At 49.2% G+C, this 27975-nt stretch overlaps 1 protein-coding gene across 1 annotated transcript; it reads right to left on the bottom strand.

Annotated features, from left to right (window-relative positions):
* Window positions 1-545: 545 nt before the first annotated feature.
* Window positions 546-27535, bottom strand: LOC105700562 (ras-specific guanine nucleotide-releasing factor 2). The gene is made up of 25 exons (XM_012426509.1): window positions 27463-27535; window positions 26825-26955; window positions 25913-26029; window positions 16679-16785; window positions 15048-15195; window positions 13851-14182; window positions 13147-13376; window positions 12858-13054; window positions 12263-12388; window positions 12089-12191; window positions 10045-10296; window positions 9604-9764; window positions 9096-9478; window positions 8898-9007; window positions 8615-8731; window positions 8155-8370; window positions 7884-8069; window positions 7510-7790; window positions 7298-7428; window positions 7007-7027; window positions 5932-6328; window positions 5764-5861; window positions 5405-5687; window positions 5126-5323; window positions 546-5046 (listed from the first exon to the last, which is right to left on the bottom strand). The coding sequence occupies exons 1-25, from the start codon at window positions 27488-27490 to the stop codon at window positions 4825-4827; spliced, it is 4575 nt and encodes a 1524-aa protein (XP_012281932.1). The 5' UTR covers window positions 27491-27535; the 3' UTR covers window positions 546-4824.
* Window positions 27536-27975: the final 440 nt, after the last annotated feature.

The following is a 27975-nucleotide window of genomic DNA, read 5'->3' as shown; positions in this document are numbered from 1 at the left end:
GCGCGGCAAAGAAGCCGCGTAAATGGATCGTTTTAATAAGTTTAAAAGCGCGCCGAGGACGCGGCTCGTTTGCCCTCGCATCCGTGAAAGAGACGAGGCGTCGGGCCGGAGACGAAATTGTCATTCGCTCGAGCGAGGGGTGCCTTCAAATGGGAGTTTTTCCTCGAGGAGGAGCTCGCGGTCCGCGAGCCGCGAGCGCGGCCTCGTTAACGGGCGTTATCGAGCTCCCTCGGCGGCCGAAGTCTCGTTCGTTCCCGTTGCGGCCTCGCGGGATCCGCTCGACCCGGTGGCCGCTAAGGAAGATCCGAGGCTCCGCTTTTATCGGAGGCCCGCAAAGAGCCGGGGGCTCCTCGTTGTCTTCGGGCTAAGAAATGTCGCCTTCGCTCCCTGAATGCATCGGGGAAACGTCGGACGTGTCGTTGCTCGCGCTCGCGGTTTCGCTAATTGAGCCAATCGACGGCGGCGCCGCGGGGCTCGGGGTCGGTCGGACGAACGCTCTCTCGGTACAGAAGAATATTTTCTATTTCATTTTTACAGGTGAGAGATACAAAACGTTCGATAGGTAGTAGACAGGGTCAACGCTTAGTGTAAAGTCCCCCTTTGCGCAAACGCCTCGCTCTTCGTTCGACTCGTCTTGATTTCCGGCAGGCGTCGTAATCCTTTTCAATTCCTTGAGCCCGTGGCGGGGGTACGGAGAGGGAGATAGATCGAGAGACAGGGAGGGTCTTGAGAGCTCGACGACGTTCGGACTCGATTCGAGCGGTCGATTAAAAGTGGACGCGAGGACGATCCGTTGGATCGTATTTGCGATCGAGTGAGCCATCGTATTCGATATATCGCCAACGGGACGTGCAACCTTTCTTTGACGCAAAAAATAAAAAAACCCGACTATTGACGAACCGCTGACCGGACGTTCGTAGGTTCCCCCGTTAGGCGAAGTCGAACGACAACGGCGGATCCAATTGCATTTAGATTTCCTTTCTACGGATTCATCGGCTAGAAATTGACCCTTCGTGGACGGATGCCATATATTTTATGGTCGAAGGACTAGGAGCATTTATTTGTAGAGACCGATGAGAATAACTTGGCTTCAAAAATACCGTCCCCAAAGGGTCAAAGCGCATCGTCGACGTTACATTTGTAAATTCATTCTTACGCTTAAGGTAGAACGATAAGATCGGGTTAAGTCTCGCAAGAAATCTGCCCGGGTGACTCGAGTGGTCGAATAAATGATTACAAATAGCCCTAGAGTCGTTTGCGGTAGAATATCTAAAGGTTCGATCGTCGATCTCTTTCCCCGAGCGCTCCAAATGCGCTCATCCTATATGGACAGTTTCGTTCGTCGAGATATCGTTCGATAACGAGGATCGGCGAAGCTCGACCGCATCTCGTGCAGCGATTCGTACCTTCTAACGGTGCTTTGCGCGAGTCTGCATCTCTGTAGACAGTTAACATTTATTCACAACCAGCTGATGATTTATGCTCGATATCTATTTGTTTCGTTAAGATCTATTTCGAAGAATTCCGTTATAAATGCAGGCGCGTCGATTGTCCCGCAAAATCGACACTTTCGCGATCGAAGTTAAACTGCAAGACGATCGGGTAGACGTTTACGGGAATCAAATGTTTCCCTCGAATTTGTGCGGGAGAACCTAACAATTTGTACTTTGTGCTAACGTATCCGGTGAGGTATAATTTGTACGAAAAAATGTCATTCCTGGCTTTTAAGGGGCAGTGATCGTTCGGCGGGACAAACCGCGCGCCGTGCACGCAAAATATATCTCACATGTATGGTACATATATGTACATAGAAAATTCTGTATATATATGTAGTTCATCTTTCTAAGACTTATAATAACTAGGTAACTTGAACGCGTGCACGCATCGGTAGAAGAAAGCTTACGATTCTAGAGGAAACACGAATAACCGGATAGGAATAAAGCCGATCGACGTGAGACAATAAATGAGTAATAACAGGACAAGGGTCGATCGGATGTTTGAATTTTCGTGGAACCTAATCTTCTCGCTTCTACGTTTCGCGAGGTTGAAAACGGTACCTTGGTGAAAAATATTTTCCATCCGTTTTTTAAACTTCGTTGCCAACTTTTCGAGCCTCGCAAGACTCGGACTTGGCAAAGTTTTGATTGCTCGTCGAAAGTTTTGCACGAAGAGCTAATAATTCCAACTGAAATGAGTAATACAATTTTCTCAAGTCTCTGTTAACATTAAAGGTACTACGTCGCCGAGAGCTGAAATCGCGTGGCCTTCTCTGCCGATTTAATGGAGTGCAACATGAGAATCCGCCATGACTCAGCCGCACTTTGCTTTCAATAGTAACAGTTTCGTTATTTGTGTAGCTATTCTGGCACATGAGCCGGGGTGCCCTTCGCCGTAAAATGGATATTTCCTTGTTTCGGATGTTAAGTTACACCAGGACCGTTGTGCCAAGTAGCTACGTATATAACGCGTCAAGAAAATATACTCGCCCCATAAACTCAATGCGGCGGAAAGATGCAGGTGCAGGATCGTCTATAACGAGCCTGACGCGCTGCATCGTACTTAAGTGTACTCTACCTCTCGAATTATAAAAATCTTAATACTCTTCCTTTCTTTGGACTAATTTCAAACGAGACGTAAGTCGAGTCATCTAGAATCTCTAAGTGCCGCAATACAATAATATATGCCGGCGCAACATTGATAATAAATACTTCTCTTAACGGTACGTTCTCTTTATGTACGCTGAAATAGATCAACAACGATATAGTAATTTTACGGTACAATGATTACTCGGTATGTACACTGTACACGTCCTTACGCTTGCACGTAGAGAGGTGCACGTGCCCATGCAAACGCGCGTTCTTACATTGCAATTTATGGATATGAACTCAACCCGCGTTTGTATGCGCAATCTTTGAGAACGATGCACACAGGAATTTTTGGCATCAAATTTCTCCAGGGAAAATCTATTTTAAAGACCGCTAATCCATAGAAACTCACAGTTTACAACAGGTTCGCGATTTCTATAGTCCTTTTCGCGTAAAGTGATATTGCAAATTCGGATTATCTTTTAGTGGGCGTGTTAAAACGGGAGAAGGGAAAGTCGCGAAGGAGAGGTTGGAATTTCGTCTCGAAGACGAGGGGCAGACTTTCTCCGAAAATCATAGGGTGTTTCTTTGAAGGATAGCAATGGTTTTACCTACACCAATAACGTACTTAATAATACGCGGAACCTTTGATTATAAAAGAAGAATTTGATTGATAGATTTGCATCGGCCCTTTGATTACAAATTTTGGACATTCCTTGGTTTTACTTGAAAATCGAGAAATAGTAGTTTCTTAAAGAAATCTTAAGGAGAGTCGATCACATTGAGGTTTGCTTTGTTTGCTTCTTTGTACTAGAAGTTCATGGTACGTATGTTAAGTTCGGTAAGCTTAGTCGATCTAAATGAACACGCGGATAAAGAATAATTTACATATGCTTCTCTTGGAGACTCGTAATCGTGAAAAATACGTTCGAGTTCCCAGACTTGCGTTTCTACTCTCTCTCGTCTCACAGTTGTCTTTACAATTATAATGAGGTATTGAAGTATCAACAAACGCATAGCCGAAGTACACCGGATGCACGAAAAGATGGTAGAACCTTGACGTTTACATCCTTCTGCAATTTAGCTTGCGAGATAAAATATCCCCTTTCGCTCCGTATCGGTGACTCTCGCTAACTTATCGTACGGATTATAGTATACATAGTTCAGTTAAACAGAAGTCTTGTAGACGTGTAAGTATTAAGATAAATAGGTACTCGAAATTGTCCAATAATTCTGATATGTTTTACCAACTACTCCGGCTCGACAAAAGCTTATACGTCGCAGTCTGTCACAAGTGAATCAAAAGATGCTGGCGAGCATCGTAATTGCGAATGCCATGCACAGATTTTTAACGTTACTCCGTCCGCGTCACCCAACAAGAATTTCCTATCTCGTTTCGAACGAAGATCGCGATACGAAAATTGGAAGAATGAGGAAAAATCTAATACCTATTCATAGCTTAGAGTCTAGGTTTGATCGACGAATCAACGTATACCGAATTCCCAGTAAATGAGAGAAACACCAAACGGCGATTCAAATATTTGCCACGTAGTACACGTTGGTCGTATAAAACTCATCGATGTCGAGAAAAGACATAGAAAATTGTTTAGAACAATTTGTCAAACTTTCGGGAATCTCTGCTTGGCAATCGCGAAGGTCGCTTCGAGCGAGTGTGACTAGAATGACAAATGTGACAGCTTTTAACGCTATTGATTGTCAACACACAGTGTTCCTTCGTCGCCTGAATTCGTCTTACGATTAGTCTTTAATTTCTTCCGTTCGGTTTTTCCGTGAACTGACAAACTTATAACTAGAGTTTTTAATACTGTCAGCTGAGTTGCTCGGGCTAATGTGATTTCGCGATCCAACTGACTCGTTCGCTCGCATGAAATCAAACTTCGGTGAAAGTTGACAATCTCGTGATCATTCGGAGAATACCTATCGCGGCGCGTCAATAAGATTTCTTTGGCATGTTCATCAAAGATTCGATGAACCTTGTACTCTAACTGCTGCTTCGTTTCAACGAACGTCGAAAGTAACGAAAACCGAATCGAAGACAAGCCGGAGTCCTAAACCTATAGTAGACTAAAGCGAACAGCGATATTTCGGCACCTTTGCAGAGGGCTCGTTTAGGTACGAAGGTAAGCAGCCACGAAGGTTTGCAACTTTTCGGTCAACGTACGGATCGACGTAACGTCTCGAAAAAGTATTTTTGTATTGGAAAGTTCATAGCCCGAAATTAATTTTTTAACGTCGGTTGACCGATCGAAGGCGGAAGGTTGATTACCGTCGAGCTGCCCAGTCTGGAGGTCCTGGGTTCGATCTCCAGAGACATTCGATATAAATCCTCCTCCTCGAGTAGAAGGGCCGTGTCCAACAAGTAATTTGCAACTTTTGGAATTAACTCGATCTTGTAAGGGGTCTGTTGGAAGTGTCGTATCTCTCGAATTACATGGGCAATCTGAAAGGCAACGGTTTCGTTCTCATATGTAAAGGGCTGCATTTACACGTTTTATCCACAGATATATATTATTCAATACCATTCGCATTTTGGAGAAGTTGAGAAGTCCATCCTCTGTAAAATTCGGAGTGCCTTCCTCTATGAAGGAGAGATCCGTCAAATAAAGCCCCAAATAAGGGATGCAGGGTGGGTCGCAACGGTGCAGAGCATCTCTTAGGTTTCTGAAGCGTCCGTCCGAAGAAACGATGTTTTGTAGTCTTTCGATAGTTTGTTTAGTCTGGAAATCAATTACAGAGGTAGTTTAATAATTTTTTATGTCAACGAAACGTTGTTTTTTTTAGCGCTTCGAAGAACTCACGGTCTTGGAAACTTTCTCCCAGGTTTTTTTGAGTCTATAGACGCTGCTGTTCGTGAAGGCAGCGCAGATCTGTAATACCCCATTGTAATTGTGAAAAACCCGACTGATGTCGGCTACCGTGGTCCACTTTTCGATTGCAGCCACTCTGGCGGACATGTTGGATCGGCGAATAATTTCGGAAACTACCAACTGCGAGACCTCGTTGAACCTCTTGGTCATTAAGATTATGTGCGGTGCCCGGGTCGCTTTGTCAGCCTTCATCCATGCTTGTCCGAGGAATTCTCTGAAAGGAAACGGTCTTCGTTAATGATTATCCGTATGCACGATCATCGAACTTCGAGGAGCGGATTGATACCGACTCGCTAGCTATGGAAACAAATATTTGGTGATCTAGATAGGTCATTTGCTCGGCGATCTCCAGAGCTGACAGCGCCTCGATGCTTTCCTTGCTTTGCACCTAAAAATATACAAGTTTAAAAATGGAAAAAATTTAAGTAACTCGCAATGGCAATAAAATGTAAGTTTACCGCAGATGGCGCCAGTAACTTCTTCAGGTCCACCTTACTGCTTTCGGGTTCTTCTTTCGTTATCAGCCTCAACAGTTGACTAGCGGCTTTATGCTCAGCCGGAAGTAAATTTGGACTATATATGATATCTTCCAGGAACTCAATGGTCAGGTTTTTCAGTCTCTGGTCCATTTCAAAATCCTGAGCATGCTTCGATACCCAGTGTCTGAGAACGTTGAGTACTCTCATTGTTGCGGCCGTTGACATGACGGACTCTTTGCGTCTGTTCTTATCGCGACACGATCCACTACGGTTGCTTCCATCGCTGACGCTTCCTCTTCCAGGTGCCATGTCAGGGGGATTGCTGGATGCTGACGTTGCTATAGCAAACGCGGTTGCTGCACCAGATGTGCTGCTCCTAGTTCGCAAAATCAAATTAAATCCACATTATATCTGTATTCAAGTTGTGCAGCGATTTGATCTAATCCACTTGTTTAATTTTTATTTATTTTATTTTTTGAACATTTTCAATGCGTTCCCATTTATTCGTTATCGGGCCTTTGACAATCTCGTATTAGTTTTGCCTTTTTAATGGTTGTAAGATGCACATTAATCTTTTTTAATTGTCGTGTTTGCATTTCTATCGGATTTATGATTTACGACTACAGGGGTGTATGAACTGCTCTCCACGGTTGATATAGCGCCACAAACCTAAAATCTAAGGTGCACATTGCTACATTGGAAATGTCATTCGCACGTCTCTTTCACTTGAAGGTAGACTTCTCAAACCGATCGGTTATTGAAAGGTAGTAAAACCTTTTTAGGAAAGTAATGAATATTTTAATCCCGTCGTCCTGTTCTTCCGAGGAACAAATAAAAAATCGAATATTGGGGTGGAGGGCAGACATTTAAGCATCTACATGAAAATATCATCCATGCTTTGCCATCGGAGTGCCATTTAAGGTTGTAGTCTGTTAAGCAATGCCGTATCTTACCAATTACTTTTTGCTTTAGTCGTGTACGTATTTAGAAGCACGGTTCGTGCACTACACAAATACTACCTCATACCGAGAGTACGGATACCACACCTACTTACCATAAAGGTTCGTGTCCAATGCTATGTACGACCCAGAACAACATATGAAATATACTTTAATCGAAAAGAACGATAGAACTATTTTCCCGTTTCTGATTTTTTTTTCTTCGTAACGCTAAGCACTCGGAGTGTCTAAGATAGAGTCGTAGAAAAGTATGTAGATACGGTTCAGTAAGAAGACGAAGCGTCCATGCCTAAGAAATAATTGTCATTGCGACATTTGATTCGTGACGATACAAATATGACACTAGCGGTAGAAACGGAAAAAACACTGCGACAACCGAAACCAACCTTCGATGACTCAGGCGAAAACTGGTAATGACCACTCCAGCTTTACTGGACACTTGTTGAACATCGTGTTGATAACTCTGCTGAGAACCTCCCTCGCTGTCCTGAATGGATCGTCTGCCCACCCAGTAATTCTAAAGGAACGATTATCTCTCGTTTAACATTTTTTCCTCTCCGATTTAATGAATTACTCTTGTCAACTTGCATCAACGTACTCCGGTAATAGTTGAAATCGACCCACTCCTTATAGACGTCGGTGGCGCGGAAACTACGGAGGCCCTATGTTCGGATGCATGGTGACCTTGCAGGTTAACGTGATGACAGTTATGATGACAAAATTCAACCGAAGCATTGCTCTCGTCCTCGATCCACCCTTGATCGTCTTTGTCGGAGTGTATTCTTCTGCCCCTCGTAGATCGCGGAGATTTTGTGGATCGATCGGCTTTCGGAGATTTTGGCGACACGGAAGGGGGGTCGTCGTAGACAAACTGCACATCTGAAAATGCGGTATTCTAAATTCGTTACAAACCGTGACCGTTCTCTAAGGCGAAAGGGTGATCAAGGGTGAAAACGCAAATGGGGTGCTGACCGTCCTTTGAACTCGCATCCGTGGCCGTAGGAGTGTCTTCCGTTTCCTCGGAAACGCCTCTAGAAATCGAACCTCCATCCTGAGGACTAGGATCCGATCCCGATCCCGATCCAGATCCCGTCGAACCGACCAATGTCACGGAACTTAAATTACTCGGCGATGACGGTGCACTAATTACCGTTGCATCTGCGGTTAAACGATAATTATCCCGACGAGAACGAGGCGCTACGGTCAAGGGTCGGGAAAAAAAATGGAGATTTTCACCGATTACCTGTGAGAGTTTCGGCACTCGAGGATACCGCGATCGACGACGGAATAGTGAGATGATATCCGTCATCCTCGGAATTATTATTCATCCGAACGTTTGCCCTTCGTTGCACCGACGGCGACTGCCCATCGTCGGATGCACCTTGCGATTGAAAAGTGGGGCTACGTTTGATGATCGGCGGAGCCTCGGAAATCAGACTCAACTGCTGTTCCTCCTCGACTGAACATTAAAGAGGCGCGCGTAAGTACGCGAACTCCGTCTCGTTCGCGTTTTTAAGAAAATGAAGGAAAGGATGCACGATCATGGCCGAGACATTAAAGTTTTCGTTTGGTGGAATACGCGGAGCGCCGAGTTTTTTCCGATCTCTCTTTATTTTTCCGTAATTCCGCAGGTGATAAAGTGGTATTTCGAGTCGAGGGTGACACCGTCCGATTCCGATTGGAGAAAAGTTATACGAGCTCACACTTTCGGTAGCCAGACCGCCAATGGGGCTTTGCGTTGGGGGTCAGAGCGTTCACGTTGGATTCGCAACACCCGTGGTTCCGTGCTTCTCGACTATCGCTCATCTCCGATACGTATCCTACACGTACACAGTTTTGCGTAAATATGATTTTTACTTTAACATCAAAATCGTCGGAGCTTTCACGGGTCTTAATTCGGTCGGAGGACTCGCGCCCGTCAAATCGATCCGCGAAGAATCTACGTAAGCTAGCGGTACTCGAGGGAAACGTCGATCGATGGCTTACCGGAAACGGAACTGGCGACGCTGGTTCTTCCGAGAGACACGCTGCTTCTTCGACGCTCGTCCACGTGTTGCGAATGGTCCCCGGAAGGGTTACCAAGGGCGTCCAACGACCTAAAACGGAGGAAAGCGCGTTGAGCTCGGAAGTTCGGGACATTAGCTTCTCACGAATCTTTCACCGCGTATTCCGAACGATACTTACACGAGGGAACCACTCGCGGGTTGGGCGTCCGGGGGCTCGGCATCGTAGAATACTTTCTTCAGAGCTTCCAGGACGGTGACACCGTCGGTGAAGACTCGATACGTCAATAGAAACGTGTTGAGGAAATCGATGCTGAGGAAGCGTAGATCCGTCAGTCGTTGAAGGAGACGCTCGGGCGTGGCGTAGCGAATTTGCGGGACCTTGCAGGAGTTCAGTGTCCGACTGAACCTAATGTCCACGTCGTCTTTGAACAGTTTGGGATCGTTTCGGATCGACTGGGGCATCGTCACGGAGCTCGTATCCGACAGCGAGCCATGGAGAAGGTCGTTGAAGCGAACGTTGTCCATGCACTGACTGATGTCGCTGATCCACGCAGCTTTTTCCTACAAGATTTCATGTAACGTTTTCATCATGCATGAATGCATGTAACGCGTGGATCCCGTGTAAGTTTAACCTTGCGACGCTCCCGCTTGGCAGTTGCATGCAAATTCGACCGGCAAAGAATTACCTGCATGGTCGAAGCTATCAGGTGAACGGCAACCGGAGGCCCCCCGGTCTTTACATCTAAAATGATCTTAAAATCGCGATTCTGAAGCTTGTCGCCGCCACCCCCGCTGCCACTGCCGCTGTTCTCGCTAATTCCACTCGACATGGAGCACACCGACAGTTCTGGAAGCAATCGACGACCCTCGTGACACATTGTCAAAAAAAAAAAAACCTTCCACATCTGACGTTCTCTTTCCCGACGAAACGAAACCGAGGACGCTCGGTGAAATCGCGGCATCGAGATTTGCCGACTCGACCGCCGATTAACGCTCGCGTACGCGATATGCGTGCACGCACGTTGCACACACCCGAGTGTCGGCAGTGACGCATATTCTCAGGTGAATACGTTAACGAGCGAGCGGGCGTAACGTCATCGAACACGCGAGATTGCCATTTGACGTACCGTCATCGTCCACGACGCCCTGGTCGCTGGGGTCCTCTATGAGCACCGCATCCGTCAGCGGTATTTTCCCAATTTGTGGTACCAGGTTCAGACGGCCGTCGTCGTCCGATTGTCGAGTCGCCAGTATCAGGTGATTGGAGAACAGAAAGCACTGCCTCACGGTCTCCTTGTCGCCTCCTCCTTTTCCTCCAAAAGTTGCACTGAGACGGCTGCGAGCCCCCCTCGGTTTGTCCGAAATTTGTATAAGTGCCCCTAAAAAATAGAAATTGTTAAACATTTATTTTCTAGAACATTCGATCGTTCGGTTCGTCCGTCGATACCCAACGAACCCCCGTGGTTATAAATAATGAACTTCGAACCTTCGTCATGGAGAAGAACAGATCCCTGGTATACCTCATTAGACGTGCTCGTAAAATCACTCGTGTTCGCGAGGTAATGTCAAATGTCAGAACGTTCGTGAATCCGATTAGCAACGAAAACGCGTAACGCGCGATCAGAAAAGCGATATTAAGGGTTCAAAAGAGGTACCTGATCCTTCGGATGGTCCTTCCGTCAGTAAATGGAAGGATTTCGGTACGACCCCGGGCAAGACACCACGAATACTCGATTCCTTTATTCGCGATCTTTGGTCCCCGTATTTAACACTTTGCACTCTTTGGTCCCCATATCGAGAAAAGGTCCGACATTTCCTCCGGGTGCACTTAAGATGCTATTGCTGTCGATATCCTTTTTTTAAGGCGCACTGCGTATACGCACACACTCCGAATATCAAAATGGCACCTAAGCCAAGGCGTTGTTTTCATCCATGGAACGCCTCCGCAACTTCGAACTACCAACCCCAACGGCCTACTCGTCGGAAACACGGTCGCGGGCTTTGGGTGGAAACTTGGAAAATCGCAGAAAACTCTTTACACACGACGGACGAATGTTGAAGGCAACGAGTGAAAATCCGATGAATTTAGAAACGGAGGTTGTTGCCACATGCGGGGAAAAAGAGAAGCAGGACGGGCTCTTGTGGTAACCATGTGGCATGATATCAGGAGCGCGATATCAGGGCCGTCTCAGGGAATCGTTTCCCAGGGGGTCACCACTCCCTTCCCTAGCGCGATCGTTTCGATACCACCCAGGTAACCTCGAAACGTTACGATGCATTTCTTATTTTTCGTATGTGAATTTGAGAACGTAACTTTGCATTCCGAGTTTTTCGAGTAAGAGGAGTGCGCGTTCAATAGCAATACGTTCAAGTCCATTTAACGTCTCGTGGCTCACTTAGCAACTCGCGCTCTGAATCGGACAGGCAAACGAACCTGCATCTATCGAATACAAATTTTGTTTAACGGGAATACATATTTATAACTTTAAGACCAGGGATTTTCATCGGTTACGCGTTTCGCTAGCATCGTTCTCTGCCTCCGTGACGATGTACCATATTTCTACATCTTGCCTTGGCACCTTTTATTGCTCGACCCCTTCTTCGAGTGATTTTCTCGACTTTTGTAAGGAGCCTTTTCAATTTTCCTTAAACCACGGCCCTGAACGATGAGTTTCCATTGCGCAGGATCGAAAACGAGCAAGGGGACTTGGAACAGGGGTTGTATATCTATAGGTATTGGATTCATCGATTCCGGCCGAGGCACGGCCGGAACGCATGCGTACGCCCGTTCGGCTAGGCTTTAGGGTCGTTCCTTATATTCCTACCCCACGGAAGTGACGGTAAAGACGAGCTTTTCCGTCGAGCTTTTACCGACGGCGAGAGAGGGTTTTCGAACAGGGCAAAGTGACCGACGAAGACGGTGAACTATGTCTTGAATTATTCAGCTTACCGACCAGAACTCCTTCGACGCAAAGCTCGCGAGCTTGCCGACGTCGATAGTTTAGGGAAACCGACGAGATCGCTCGAATTCCCTGCGGCCTAAGGAACGAGTTTCATCGGCTAGGAGTTGAGACGTACTCCAGAAAATATATCGAAACGAAATGACACGTACTCGCAGGATGTTGGAACATTTTTATAATTCGCCGACGACTAACGATCTTATAAGCTCACCTTGCCTGACGAATACTTGATTGACGTCCAGCAAAATGTCACAGCCTTCGACGATCATTCTCTCGACCGCCAGGTTCTTCCGCAGGTTTTCCGTCTCGCTGACCTAGAGTCCGATGGCGCGATTTTTAATGGCCGGTTCTCATACTGATTCGGATGCGAGAGCACGTTGCTCACCTCGTCGTGCATCTGCCTCGATAAATCCTCAAGCTGTTGCCTTGCATTTTGCAAGCTCTTTCGCTCCACGTGGTCGTGCGGGGTGTGCGCCAGAAGTTCGTGAAGAGTAATGATGTATCTAGGAATCTGGAAGGATTTAATAAATTGAGCGGGACGCCAAATCGAGCCGCCGTTAGAATTTCAGATGGCACCGCGATGGGTGATACGAGGGTTCCGCTGAAAGTAAATCTTAATTCCCCTAAAAGCGCGGATTCCCCGTCGTTTCGAATCGCGCTCCGCCGATAAACGCCCATAAATCATACGGTTACTGATTATAAGATAAAATTCCGATCTCTCAGGAGAGGACGTAATTTCACGGCACCGACTGCTGAATGGTCGGCGAATGACGCGAGTCTCGATCCTTTCGAGTTCTCCCGCGCTCGGAGACTCGACTTCTCCCCTCGGCGTATTCATCGAAATAACGCGGAAAGACGGGACGGATGAACATCGAGTAATAGGGGTGCCTCGAGGACGAGACGCCGCAAATCTTCTATTTAGGGAGCAACCGATAAATTGGACCGGGTGCAGAGGAAGGATTGGAAATAAATTGGATTACCTGATGCATAGGATAAGTGAGAAACGTCTCCAGGGAGCGACCCTGACAGGCGGGCTTATTCTCGAGACGAGAGAGCAAAGCTGCAAATTGCGGAGAAGACTGTTTGCACTCGGTGAGGACTTGCAGGCTGTAGTGATGATTACGCACGTACTCCTGGTAAATCGAGAGCATCGGCAGCAGCATGTCGAAGAGATCTCCTGGGTGGAAAGGAAAAGAAGATTTAACCGGGTCGCGGGAATCCCTTTTTGGCGAGTTTCGGTCGATTCGTCTCGGACAATCTGCTCGTTACCTAGAACGAGAGTGGGCCAGCTGTCCATGCGCGAGGTCAAGCCTTTGAGGAAGATCTGATGCAGGAAGAGCACGGTCTCGCTATTGAGGAAAATGCTATTGACGTCCTCGTGGCTGCAGGGGGGCTTCTTCGAGCTGGCGGCCATCTTGAAAGGTCTCAGGAAGCAGCTCACCAGTACCTCCATTTGCTCGGTGTATTCCTCCTCGGCCTCCACCATTTGGAAGACCAAGCTGCGGAACGGGCGTTTTTTCTGCGGCTTTCGCGAAAACTTTCATACCGAGAGAACGGAAAGTTCTCGCAAAGGCTTTTACCGCGATGCGCCCGTTCAACGGGCCGTTATACCGTACGAGGGCGGCGAATTCGGGACCAAAGCGTAATGCGGTAGCGCGACCGAATATTTCCTTTCAAACGAAAGGTTTCCTCTCGAAATTTTGCCAAGTGTCGGGACGGAATGTCCCGCGCGGAACTCGGACCGTGAACGACATCGTAAAACACCCGAGTTCTATCGATTCGCGTCCAACGCGGGCACTGCATCATCCGAGAAAATATTTCCGGCGGATTCCGAGTCAAGGTACGCCGACGATTCTTGTAAATCGACCAAGATGCATCGTCCGTTGCGAACGTACTCGAGAGCATCGAGTTATCGATCGAGAACGATGACAAATTTGTCAAACCGTCTTCAATTTCCCGCAGAAAACGCTTACCTATTTCTCTTGCGCATGCTCTCGGCATGAGGGCTTTTTATGTACTGCTCCACAATTTGCTTCCACCGTCGCCGGCATAACCAGCCCCTGAAGAAGCTCTGAACCTTCTTGATCTTCCTCATCTCGACCGAGCCTTCGGGTATTTCCCTTAACCCCGATGAATTTCCCTGACCGGTCGCGCCGTTTCCTTGGAATTCCGAGGGGAAGGCGTCCGCATCTTGAGCATAGTTGCTCATGCCTTGAATTAGGCTCTTCAGGTTCTCGACGCCTGTACCGGAGTACGTCATAGGCGCCACAGTCGACAGCCGCGGCTCCCTCTTCAGCGAGCACACCTGCCAAAGTAACGCGTTGTTCTTGACAGTTTTTTTTTTTTCTTGGATTTATCGATATTCCTACGTATTCGCCCGATCGATTTTTTCCATGGACTCTCGTCGGAAAGATGTGCATACTCGACCCAACCTGCGAATCATGTAACGCTCGACAGCTCTAATTGTCTACTCGTGCGCTCGACACGGAACTTTTCTATTCGAGAAACGAGCCGAGACAAAGACGATGGAAAATGTACGACCTCGGAGAAGATTTTCCGTTTGACGGTACCACCATTCTCGCGCTCCTTCAATGCCTAGATTCCGACCCACTCGGAATTCAAAGGGTGAAACGAAGTTACGTATTCATTTGTTCGAAACCCTGAAATCTCGTGGGAGGGACTCCCCGGCCGTAATTCGGTTTCACGGGTGTCTTATTGATTCCGGACGGCACGTTGTCACGGCAGGAAAGAAGGAAAAATAATGCACAAGACGTGCGACTTGCCGAAGCTGGGCGCAGGGGGCCTACTCGGCGTAGAGCGACCTACCATGAGGCAGAGATACGAGAGTTTACAGCGGCACATCGATCATCGTTTTCGCGCTCGAGCCGTGAGGTAGTGAAAAGTACGGTGGATGTAGGTACGCGCATACGAATACTACGAATAGAGACTCTTCGAATAAACCGAGGAATATCCTCGATTTACGCTAAATCTTCGGGAAATGCTTTGCCACGAAGAGGATCGAAAGATCGGGTCGAGAGAATCGCGGCAACCTATTTTTCCACGCGAGCTAACTCGGTCTTCCACGCTCGAGAAAACCCCCAAGACTCGTGGAAAGCTCGCGAGGACCCGAAGCTACCTATTCCGCTCAATTTATTGTCTTCCCGTCTCACCTCGGCACGAAGCTCCTTGACTTCCAAGGTGAGTTCCTCGCACTCTTGGATGGACTGCCATTTGGCTCTCTTCTCGCTCTCGAAGATCTGCAACAGGTGCAGATGCTTCTGCTCGACCTCTTCCTTCTGCAGCAGCAACTTATTGAAGCTGTAACAAGTCCGTAGTCGGTGACCCGTTTGGAAACACTTTTCGCTATCCTCCCTTCATAAATCCTCGAGTGCCATGTCAAATGATATATTCGGAAAGTTTCGCTAGGGGAGGGTTACTCGTTATTCCCGTGATCGCGCGGCACGGGAATTTATGATTACATCGTGGAAGTTACGGAAAAGGGAAGAGGGCAATTCGATGCTGTGACTGGTGGCAATTCGTGCAGCGTTCGTGCATGCCATTCGCTGGCAACGGGGTGAGACGGCGACGACGACGACTCGCCCTCTATACCGGCTATACCGGCTATACCGGCTATCCCAAATCGGCCCCAAACGTGTAATAATTCTGGTATCGACGGAGAATCGCTTTTTCTTAAAGATGCGTCTCATTTAATTAGACCGTTATTTTTTCCGTTCGTTCCCTCCGTTCCCGAGTGCCTCTACTTGTCTCCCTTTTTCCTCTCGAAAATCTGCAACAGGTGCAGGTGCTTCCGCTCGACCTCCTTCTGCATTGTTGCAAAAGGAGGTCGCTTGTCGAAGCTACGACGCGTTCCCACGCGACGTCACCCTTTCTTACGTATCACTTTGATATTTCTCTTTTTCGAATCGACGATTCACTTGCAGCGCGTTAATATTTAATCTCGGTCAAAGGATGTCACTTTCAATACCCGGTTTCTATGTCGCCGCGCCACTTTAATTTTTCTCCCTTCCTTGAAGCGGCACACTATAAATCGGCGAGTACCTATAAAACTGCAGAACTTATCGATTTTCTCTGTAAGCAGAAAAGAGAGGAGGCAATGCCGAGAGTATCTGAAAGTAAAACGCGTTCCATGTAATCCACGTTAATCGTTCCCTTTAAATTGGAATCAAAGCGATCACGGATGATTTCCACTTAAAGGGATTCGCGACGTATGATCAAACCGCGAGATCGAGATCAACTGAAAATTATTTGTTTTCTTTGCCAAATACGCGAAAAGAAACGTTTGGGAAGCGGGGAGTAATTACGACCTCCTCTAATGTACGTCGCTGCTCGTAGCGTACCTCCGATTGCCACCGTCAGTGGAAGGTAGCTTGATTAATTCCTCACCACTCGGTACTTAATGCCGTGAAATCTGAGCTGTAATTAGTTGAAAATCTCGTGGCTTCGCAGGAAATCGCTTGCAGGTGCAAGCGAGAGAGAGTTTTGCGCCGTGAAATCATGAACTATGTGAAACGGGAGACTTTGCCGCGACAGGATCTAGAAGCTCGGTGAAACTTGCATCTTACCGAGAACCGCCAGAAGGCGTCATAAATCATATTGAAAACTCGTTGACGAGGTGAGAATTTGTTGAAATTGATAACGCGCTCTACCGTAAATTGCGCGATCTCGGTGTCGAAAATTGTAACACCCTTTAAAGTTGCACCGCCAGATGGCAAGAAGCCTTCTCGTTGACGACAGTGGGTCCGAGATGAGGTAACCGCTCGAAAGCACCATTACGTCTTACCTGGCCTCTCGTATCGCGTCGATCCAAGTTTTACAGTCAGTTTCCGAGGCCGCCTTTAGTTCGTACTGCCGCTGGTTTTCTCCTCTGTACGATACGGCGAAACAATGCTGCAACAGAATTGAATTTCCGGTAATAAAAGAGCGGTGCCGGTCGAAGCGACACACGCGACCCTTCGCTGTCGTTCGCGAAGTCATTTGGAATTTTAAAGGGATTCCGGTACCCCGAGAAAAGTCCGTGAAACCGTTTCCCCGGCATTCGATTCGGCCGCGGTAAATCGGACTCGGGCGAAATCGTGCTTCGCGGGGTCGCTTAGACGCCTTAGGCCGCGCGTTGCGAACGTTTTCTTAAAGTCAACGTTTCATTAATGGAAAGCCTTAAATCGTGCCAAGGCAACTTCGGGTGGCACTATCGCAAATTGCATCAGTTTCGATCGTACTTTCCGGGCTAGAAACGCTCGGCTTACATCGGGAAGGAAACGCGGAACAATGGCGAGGTCGAAAATCAAAAAGAAACGCAACGGTTCCCTTACGTGTGGTGTGTACATATTATCAAAGAAAACCAAAGCGTCGTACGGGGCTTTTCGAGAGAATGGGAAAAGCAGCTCTAACGGTGCCCACCCACAAGGCAGACCGATATAAGACGCCCGCCACCTTCGAAGGTCTTTACCTCCCTCGAATAGAATTCCCCTTAATTCCGCCATCGGAGAATGCGCGAGCCAATTGAGAGTGAAATTCAGGAGAAGGGCGAAGAATGTACCTAAAGTCCGTTAAGGGTACGAACAAGGTATTCCATACCGGCGGATAGTTGTTGCAAAGAAGCTATTTCCTTAGTCGAAAATTGTTGGGAATGTAGTTTTTTCCTCTGGAAACTTACTTTGAGAACTTGGAACTCTCGTTAATGAGGATCTCCGCTTGTTGCCGGAGACTCCACGGAGGAGAGGAAATTTCTGAAATTCCGGACCATCGCGTTAAAGTGCCCCTCGAGGATCTACCGCTTCCATGGGCATTCAGTGAATTAATAGAAACGAGTTGCAACTACTTCCGATAATGAAAGTTTCTGCACTTTCCCCAACGAGTGCAATGTCGTCTTGGACCCAAAAATAGAATTCCTGCATTCCAAGCGCAATTACAGGAAATGGTGCACCTTGTTTCACGGACGCGTCGTCGTAACCATCCTCCCTCATAGCTCCCCGTAAGCTTTCGTCGCGAATTAAGGCGCGCAAACGAGAGAAACGTGCGTCGTTTTCCGTCTTTTCACCTGCTCGAGCGAGTAAGTACGGCTAAGTGGCTGGCGTTTAAGCGCGTTCACGTTCCGCAAGAAGCTTTCGAAAAATCGATCGGATCATGGAAGGTGGACCTTGGCCCATATTCGGCGAGAGTCCTCCACCCTTCGGAGAGCACCTATGCAGTATGCAGCATCATCCCCCGAGGCGACGGAGGGTGCACTGCTTCTCGGTAACGCTAGGCGGTATTGTCGCGGGTGTTCGCCATTCAGGGACGATGGCGGCCATTGTTGGTCAGGGATCTCAGGGGATGTGATGGATCCGCGACAATGCTTTATTGGTGTCGCTCCATCCACTTTGTCGTCACCAATTGTCGGGACAACCGGCCAGTGGCAACTCCATCCGACGACGCAGCTTTGCGTTCGTCTCGACTCGGCGAGAAGACTTCTTTTTATTCCCTTTACCTAAGTCGCGATCCTTTGACTATAAACTTGCCAGCAAGCAGCGACCGTGCCATCCTTAGGTCAGCATCCGTCCGTTAAAATCGAATCTTGCATCCGTTCGCGAACCGGGTACGTACGTTTCGTCGGTCTGCGTGTAATTTCATTAAGACAATGCCGCAAGGGCAGCCAACTACGTTATAATCGGTTTCAAAGGACTGTCAGGATACGTCGTCTGCTCGACTGCAATAATACCAACTGCGTCCTTGTACCCGGCATCCAACTACATATGCATTTACCTCTGGATGGGCTGGGAGGCTTTAGTGAATACTCGTCTAAAGCCTACACTCGAGGACGTGGAAAAGCTGGTGCAGGCGAGTCAAGCAAAGCACTGGGGATGAAATGAAGATGGCCTTAATGCACTGCATTTACCCGCGTGACCGAAATGCAGATTGGAACGGAGTCGTTAGGCGCGGAGGCACTTTTCACCGTTCGCGGAGGATCTTGGACTTTATCGCCTCGGATGAAACGCTCCACCCATCGGGTCGTTAACGCAAACAGAGATCGCGGTTTGTTCGATATCAACGTCGGCCTCCTCCGGGAAGCTCCGGGCTGTCGAACACCGAAATCCTTATCCGATCTGGTTCACCCGACCGAAAGGGCTATCCGTGGATAGATGGGTATCCCGAGCCCGAGATTCGTAGTATACGTCGTCAATGACTAGGAAGTCGTAGAAGCTTGCGAAACAGCAGAGCGAAGTAGTTGGCCCCGGTAACGCGTAACTAACCGACGTTAAGCCGGAATCCCATCGGGGCTGTTACAAAGTGAAATCCGGCTAAACCGAATCGTCGTTTTACTCTACGCTCGGGAGGATAGCCCGGAAATGTTGATATCGAGAAACGTTTTTCCTTTTAGCGCGACATTAATTTTGGAGCTATGCATTTCCGATCGCGCGCGAGTCAACGTTTAATTATTTAACGATGAAATAACGCCCACGGTGCCTTATAGTCCCGTTTATCGTATCCGTGAGCAACGTTTACAAACCACCGAAGGGTGTTTCGCAACGATTATGCGAAACATTGTACGAAACGTCGTCTGCATGTCGCGCAATGAATACACCCGGACATTCCACCGAATGCTGCCTAGAGATTGATCGCACAATGTCGTAATCGTATCGCGCGTCGTTGTCGGTGCGCGTAAATCACCGCAAGTGCGCCTAAGGAATGGGTTTTGACTCCGTTGCACGACATCTAAACGCTCGTTACAACCGGAGCACGCGTAACTTTGAATAATCGCCGAAATTGGATTCGCCAAAATGAAACGCGAAAACGTGGATCATTAATTGACTAATCGAACGGGAAAGGTGGAACCCCGGAAAATTTCGAGTTAGCACGCGGGAAATCGATGATCCTCCGACCGAGAGACGTTTTCCTTTGACGACGCGCGAGTAATTAGATCCGAAGAAAATCCAACCGGGGAAGCAGCGAAGACGGGCAAACATCGGTTCCGATATGTTCACGGTACATGATCTCGACCCGGAAACACATCGAGATACAAAGGGACTTCGGGGAGAACCGCAGCCGACTAATAACGGACTGCCGAAATTCCGCATTCCAGCAAACGAAGGGTGAAAATCGAGGGGAGGATGAGAAAAATTGGTGGCCCGACAGAGTCGCACTCTAGGGATATTCGCGGATCCCAGCGTGGATGGCCGCGATAAATATTTGACGAGGATTAAAGGAAAATAATCCCCGCAGCACGGGGGGCGAATTTAATGTTGCCGTTGGCGCGAAACGACCCTCTCGCGACGGGTAAAGATGATTCCGGCGCGTTATGCCGGAGACTAAATAAATATTATTTCGCGAGACTAAACGTCTCGCCCCCCGCTCGTCGCCGAATAGAGTTTAACGCCGAGCCGCCCAAACGCTGCTTTTATCGCCGCCAATTTTGGGTCCACCTTTCTCGGTTCTTTCCATTTTTCCCCGCCCACCTGCGGTCCGGAATACTAAAACTTGTGGTATGGCGTAACTTTGCGTGCTTCGGCACGTGCACTTTCTAAGCGACGCGCCGTCACCGGGGAGGTAAACTTCTTTACGGAGTTACCCGAGGTGCGGCTCGTCTTAATTTTCCTCTCGAGACGTCCAACTTTTCGGATCGACGAGACTATTCGGCCGCGCCGTCACTCCCGTCGAGGGTACGCGGAGGACGGAAAATCGGCGGTGCGTCGATTACCCCGACGTAACGCGATTTGGCGTTTCCTGCATCGATTCGACGCGGCTCGTCGAAGCTCGAATCCCATCATTGCCGCGACGGCAAGTCGAAGTTCGGAAATCGTCCGACCTCCCGACCGCGAAGATTCGGGCCGCCGACTCGCGTCGCGTCCCTTTAAGCTCGAGCGGGAGGAGGTCGACGGCGGGCCGAGGCGCGAGTCACGAGAAAGACGACGCGGATGGACGTTATTTCCGGAGGAGCGATTCGTCCCTAAGACCAGGATCCGTAATCTCGATGCCGAGTCCCGGTCGGCGGAGTGCCGCCCGCCCCTCTCTGACCAGGTTGTATCGATTGGGCCGGGTACCGGGCACCGGGCACCGGGCACCGCCACCGGTCCAGGTGCGGCGCTCGACGCGGGGCCGGCCCTGCCGCAAAGTTCAAGGTGTTTCCGCCGTAAGAATCCCGCGGGGTAGCAATCGGATTTGCGCCGACCCCGTACGGCTCTCCGCGGATTAGCCGCGAGGCGCGCGGAGCGCTTCCTCGTCGCGTCGTCGGATACGGGACCCGAGGAAACGAGGCTCGGCTGAGTAAGCTCCGGCGAGAAGCTTATTTTTAGCTCGAAACAGAATCGATTCATCCCTTCTGATGCTATGCCAGCTGCCGCGCCGGATACCGGGGGGGGTTGACGCTAAACCCGTGCCCAGGGAGGGCGCGGACGCGACGCCGACGCGGACGCGGACGCGGACGCGGACGCACTCGCGGCCGCCCGGGAGGCACGCGGAATTCGGACTCTTTCCGCCCGAGTTGCCTCCGTAAACGTCCCATTGCGGGGATGCGGTCGCGGACTCGAACGGAGTCGATCCCTCGATTGGTTGCTCCGTGGTGGTTTGTCCGCTCGTTAGACCAATTTTCCCCCGAGGTTCGTCAACGCCCAGGGTTTAATTCCTGCTGAAACTTAACTTCTGAATTTTCGTTTCGGACGAACGCAGCCGGTTTAAAGCCGGAAATAACTGGGGCACGACGCTAAAGCCGCGCTCACGAGTGCACCGAACGAGACGCCGGCAAAGCACTCCGAACGCCCTTCTGGTGGACTCTTCAAACCCTTGCTCTATTCCGGTCGAGTTGCGAATTTTTTCGGACCGCTCGTTAAACGAGACCCGAGCCCGAAACGACTCACCGGCTCGCTCCGAGGAAACGGTGAAGCTTACTTTTGGGGCGATCGAGGGTTATCTCGGAACGGAAGTCGAATGAATTCCTAGTTACCATCCGTCTCATCCGATGCATTTCTGAAGAAGCGAGCGGGGGGGCTTTTTGAGAAGTCGTCGACGATTTCGAGCCCCTTGTTCGCCTTATCCTCGAAATTTGCATTCGCCGATCGCCAATATCCGGTTTACGGTGAATTTCCATTTCGTGTCAGGGCCGTCGCGAATTTCGTAAGCGTTTCCGCAATGGGGCGCGTGATTTCCTAAGGTAGGGTCTCGAGGTCGCGTATCGACGAGGAGCGAGGCTGGCGACGAGTTTCGATCCATCGACGAAACTCGAAGGAAGACTTGCCAATTCGACGATAAGTCCCGAAGGGCCGGCTCGAGTCTTTGATCGCGGTGGCGCGTCCCGCAGACCACGCACGACCACGTTACGTAGTTTGCCGACTATGGTCGTCCTATGCAGATTACCGCTGCGGCATCCGTGGAATCTATCGATCGCGGAATCCAGGAGAAGGAATTGTCGCTCGACCGTGAGCACGGCGCAAAGTCCATTTCAATGAAATTTCCGCATCGACTCCGTTAAGCCTTTCCGCACTTGCTCGAGAGCGATTCGTTCGCGGAGGATGGACTCGAGGTGGGTCTCGGTCGAATCGATAATTGATCGGGACGTCATCGAGACGCTCAGGGAACGCGATCGCGGAGGTTGCTTAGGATTTTCCTCGAGATGCGGCCGTCCCTTTCCGCGGGATTCGGAGCGCGAGACCTGCCCGGGTCTCGCTTCAAAAGGATCATTCGCGGCGTTACGCGGAAACGCGCGTAAAAAGTTTCACTCGTTAAATAGACCCCCGTTTGTGGATTCCGGCATGATATTTAATTAATTTAATGTTTGCAAGGGAAATCGCCGTCGGCGGAATTTGGAACTGCGTGGTTTGTCGGTACCCTCGAGTGACTTCCGGCAGTATGCGCGCGTCTCTACTTCCGAGTACAGAATCCGCCCTCTCGCCGTCATCAACGTTATTACTCGCTCGCTGGAGACATTTGCGGAGATAAACGTGGGAAAGGGGGCACCTTTCTCCGCGGAAAACGTTTCAACGATTTCACCCTGCTGAAAGAGAAACGTAAAACGACCGCGCGCGTGGAAAATTTGTCTTCACTCGCCGAAACGAACCGGAGAACATTTTGGCAGACGTTGTTTCTCCCGTTATTATTATTGTCATTTGTTTCGGACATCTAGAGTCAAGTATGCACGTTACCCGCGTCCCGCTCTCTTTTTACGTCCGTTCGCTTCGGCCGTAAGATTTTTGCCTAACGATGTCCTCGCGCTCTCCCGACTCTCGGTCGACTTTCGAGGCGTCGCGACGCCCCTCGCCGATCGTGGAATTGGACGACGTCGCAAAGTTAAATGAGTTTCCCACGGGGAAACGTCGTTGCGGAAGAAATATTCCGTTTACGTACTCTTCGCCCCATTCTCGCTATCGGCGAAGAGAGCTCACGCGTCGTTTCAAGGTACGCTCCTCGGGAGCGGAGGGAAACGCTTTTAGCCACGACTCTTATGGTTTATTAACGAGTCGATCGATCGAGAGCCGAAACGGTACGCAGAGGACGAACTCGATCCTTCTCGAGGTGCCATTTGAACTTTTTCCCTTGATGCAATTTTTCAGGACACCAGCGGTCCGTACTCAAGGATGGGGCTGCCGCGATGTTATCGATTGTATAAAAATATTCTCGACTTGGGGACCCCGTTACGTTCACGTTTTCGTAACGCTCGGAATCAAGTGGCGGAAGCTATATATAAAGCGAGAGAAAGACAGAAATAGAGAGAAGAGCGAGTCGGAGGTCGTCTCTTGGGAGGTGTGCTCTTCCCTCGTCCTCCCGTATACTCCCGTATACTCCCATGTACTCCCATGTACCCCCGTGTACCCCCGTACTCCCCCATACTCCCGTACGTTTCCGGGTTTTCAGCGAACGATCGATGGGTCTCGAGTGGCCCTTCTCGATCGTCACTCTAAATTTTCCCGACTCGAGGATGCCCGGCCGTTATATTCCGCATTTTCCCGTATCGTTTGCCCGGCGCGTCGTTTCGTCGCCCCTAAAGAATCGGTACCTCGAGCGCGAAATCAGTTCTTATCTGTTTTTTTTTCGCCGCGTACTTTACGAGCCTACTCGCGGGAATCAAGCGATTCGGGCGAAACGAGCATTTCCGCGAGGCAACCTCGCGACGAGACGGAGTTAACGTTGCTCCTCGCTGCGACGGTAAAGCTCAGGAGAGAAGGCTCTGTCCTCGGTCAGATAGGCGGCCCTTTTATGCGCACCACTTTTTACGGGGCTCTCGTTCACCCCGAGACCGAGGAGAAACGCGTGAGCGCGACAAACGCGCCGAATCGGCCGTTTTCCGCCGTTCGTCGATGAGGCACTTTGCCTTTAACGGCTCCCGTCGTAAACGTTTTAAACGCCGCGGTTTTCGTTAGCAGTTCATCTGGGATTTGCGGGCAATTTCGCGACTGAAAAGTTTGCGCTACCGGGGTCCTAAATCGACGGGAGATAGGTCCGCCGATCGCTCCCGCGAGGAAGATCGAGCGAGACGTCGAAGGGTCGAAATCACCGATACGCGCATCGAATCGTTATTAGCCGTAACACGCTCGACCGCGGACAGTCCCGAGCTTCGAGTTTCGAGTCTCGAGTTTCGAATCGCATGAAAGCTCGCTCTAATTGGGCCCCGTTAGCGAACTTTCGTCCTCGCTCGATTCGCGTTGAATTCGCGTTAAATTCGCGTTATTAGTCGCCGAGAACGGAATGCCCTCGTTCTCCCGTAAAGTGCGTTTTCTCCGTTCTCTCTGGCCCGTGCGTCGCGTAGGACCGTACTTCGGATGAGATCAAAAGTCAAGAGAAGCCGTCGAGACTATGGTTTCCTCATAATTGACAAGGCCGAACGGTATTCTTGTATTCGAGGTGAATGGGGTCGGTCGAGGTAGCAGCCTGTACTCAAGTTTTCATTAAATGGGGCACTTTATATACGTAGGAGTCTGAAATCAAAGGTAACGCGTACATTAGGCAGACGTCGATCCTAGGTATAATTTAATTTCCTTCCCCTAAGCGTTCCCTCGGACGCGTCCTCTCTTTCTGTCTCTTTCGTCAAGAGTTGCTTTTCCGAAGTAGCCTCCCTCTCTGGGCCAAGAGGGTAGAATTGATTCGCAACTTGTTGAATTTCGTTTCGTTCGGAATCTGCTCGCTCTAAGTCAACCTCTTGCCGTGCCCCGTTAAGTTGGACCCCTTGAAAACGGAAGGGCGCCGTTTTCCCTTTAAATCCGGAGAATATCTCTAATCCGCATTCCCAAATCGATCCTCGACGCGCGGCCCGTCCTTGCTTATTTCACTTGAGGGCTTCGAATAATCTTCACCGAGTAGAGCCTGTCTCGAGTAATTAATTTGCTAAGGCAAAATAAAGATGTTCTTAGAGGCAACGCCTCGGGACAAACCTCTGGGGTAAAATGTTTCTCTCATCTCGAGGCTCTTTCACTCGGTCTTTTCGTTTCAATTTCTCCTTCTCTGTCTTTTCCACCCTCTTGGTTTAACTCCTTAGGAAAGAACAGCCTCGGGATACCCTCCCTCCTGCTTGAATCGCCGAGCGAAACTCCGAGACAAGGTCGAGAAACAATGGCGTCATCAAGGACCGAGAACGCCGGGAGAAGACGCGATCGGTGGCGATTTTTGCCGGTCGTTATTTCGCGCGTTCGAGGAGACGTCATCCGTTCGTCGACGTCGCCAACGTCACCGGGGACGAATCGTCATATCGATCCTGGGTCCGCTGCAAAGGCCCGTCTTAATCTCCCTCGTTGTTCACTTTGTTCACTCTTGTAATCGCGCTCCGGTCCCAACCCCGGGGCCAAGAACGTCGTTTTCGAATAATATCGTTAACGCCGACCGTGGCACCGCGATTCGAGAAATCATTCGAAACCAGTCTCCGGAATCCAGATGGGCAAACACAAAATTGAACATCGACCTGCTTTGAAAGTCAATCCGGATGCACAAAGCCGAGCGGATCGATGGAACGCGAGTGCACGAGTTGCCGGTGGAGTCTGGATTATCTTTATTCTCCCCCACTAGTCTTTTATCGCGGAAAGTTGTTCGCGCAGTTATTTGACCCGTGATATCGCACCTGTTTGTCCGGCTCCTTGCCTTTGGCAGTGATGAGTCGATCACAGTAACACCCCTCCAGCAAGATGACGCCGCTCGGTCGGGAGCACGTGTCGTTTTCGTAGTAGAAGAGCAAGTTCTGAAACACCCCGGGTTGAAATCTTGTTACAAAGCTCGCCGATTTCGAGTGAACGATAGGAAACGATTATCGGGAGACTGCGATGAAAATTGAAGGAGTTATTTTTAAGGGGGAATCAAACTGCCCCTCATCGATCCGGTCAACGTGGAGGGCCAAGTTAGACACCGGAGCACCGATTTTCCCCTCGGTCGTGCATTATTTTTGCAGCCGTTGAATTTCCCGTAATCTCGGCAGTCGGTTATTCGCGCAGCGGCTAACGGCAAGACTAAATAAGCAAAGACTCGCCTCGTATGTAAAATGCATCGGAGAGAGCCAAGTCGTGTTCCGGGACGGGAATTCTCCGGGGACGCGTAATAGGCTTGGCGGAAAAATTGGAAAGCGCACGATGGAGGGATTAAGCAATCTTTTGAACTTTATCCGAGCAACCGGCGGCCATATTAAGAACGAGGAGTTCCCTCGGGATTTTTCTTCTCGGAGCTCGAATACCGCCCCCCAGCTACGCACCGAACACGGTGGCGTCGTAATTCCGGCTGACGTTCCGAACCAATTATTCGCTTATCCGGCTGATACTCGATAGTTGGTTCACTCCCGAGTGTGTTTATAGAAAATGTATATGTCAATTTTAATTCCATTTTTTTCCATTGATAAACGTTTTGACGCTTTTCGACGATGGCTGGAAGGCGGTCCTGCGCTTCGAGGACGAGGATACGTCTCGCGTACGCGTCGCGGTGCTTGAAATCTCGTTGTACAAAGGGCACTCGTTAGCGGCATTGCCAATCGAAGCGTTGGACTCACTTGGTAGAGGACGAACCATCTTAGTTGCCACTTCGCCGAATCCGCGGTTTTCTTGTACAGATGGCCGGCCAAGGAGTGATCGTAATGGGCCCTCTCCGAAAGCATCACCAGCTGAGCATCGTTCACTCGAACTGGAACAAACGTAATATTTCGTCGATTATGTTGTCGCATAGGCGATCGATACCGCGAGAGGCCAGGGCCACCATTTTCAAAGCGTTCCCTTATAAAAGCGTCATACGGATGGAGATTTTATGCAAATGGCAATGAGCCTACCGAGGCTCTCTTTGATCTCGAAAAATGTTTGCCGAGTATCCGTGCTCCTCCTGCGAAACGTGCGAATGAAGCCCGCGTTAATAGAAAACATAGGAGTAGAAATTGTGCAAATAGGAATTTACGAGAGTTCGCACTTCGGCCGATGATAACGCTTCGATTACTTTCGAGCCGGAACGAAGTTAAATCGGGGTCTTGTTAACCGCACTCGGGAAGAATAAACTTTTCTGCATTCGCGTGTTTATTGCTCAAGAATCGATTAACCTCGGTGAACGTTATGTCGCATCACGGATCAATTATATCGTGCACATCGGCCGCGTCGATGACAACGATGATATTCTAATTAGTGTCGGACACTAAACATTTACCTGTTCTTTGCATCTTCGGGCTGATCATGATCGTTGATCGACGATGGATAGCAGCAAACGATCGGTAGGATTCCCTAAAATTGCAAATGAAGGAATTAGAAATTGAATGAAATTGCATATAGGTATCGCAACGCGTGTCGTTTTATTATGCCATTGTCGTTCCGTCGTAATAGCGGTCGTAACATTTGCAACAGGTATCTCCGATCCTCCCCACGATACATGTTAAATGCAGCTATCGCTCGTTTGGTGTTGATTGGTTTTCCCTACCGTATAATCGATTTATTCAAGAAGTGAATTACGATGGAAATGATTTTTCCGCACGAAGGAAAATTACTCGGTGCACGTAATCGTATACCTTGATTAAAATAACGCTTGTTGGAAAAATGTCGAATATCTCATTTTTTAAGTAATCTTCACGTATCAAGGGTGTTTCCTTCCTTACGACTTTTCTATCGTAAAATGAAACTTACCGCCGCGGCGAATGTCGGTAATATTATTTCTGGTAAATGCAGC

This window comes from Orussus abietinus, unplaced genomic scaffold (assembly GCF_000612105.2).
Source record: "Orussus abietinus isolate OABI.00-Male unplaced genomic scaffold, Oabi_2.0 scaffold2, whole genome shotgun sequence".
Classification (NCBI taxonomy): domain Eukaryota; kingdom Metazoa; phylum Arthropoda; class Insecta; order Hymenoptera; family Orussidae; genus Orussus; species Orussus abietinus.
Note: the sequence above shows the minus strand (reverse complement) of the source record. Positions and strands in the feature narration are given on the sequence as shown.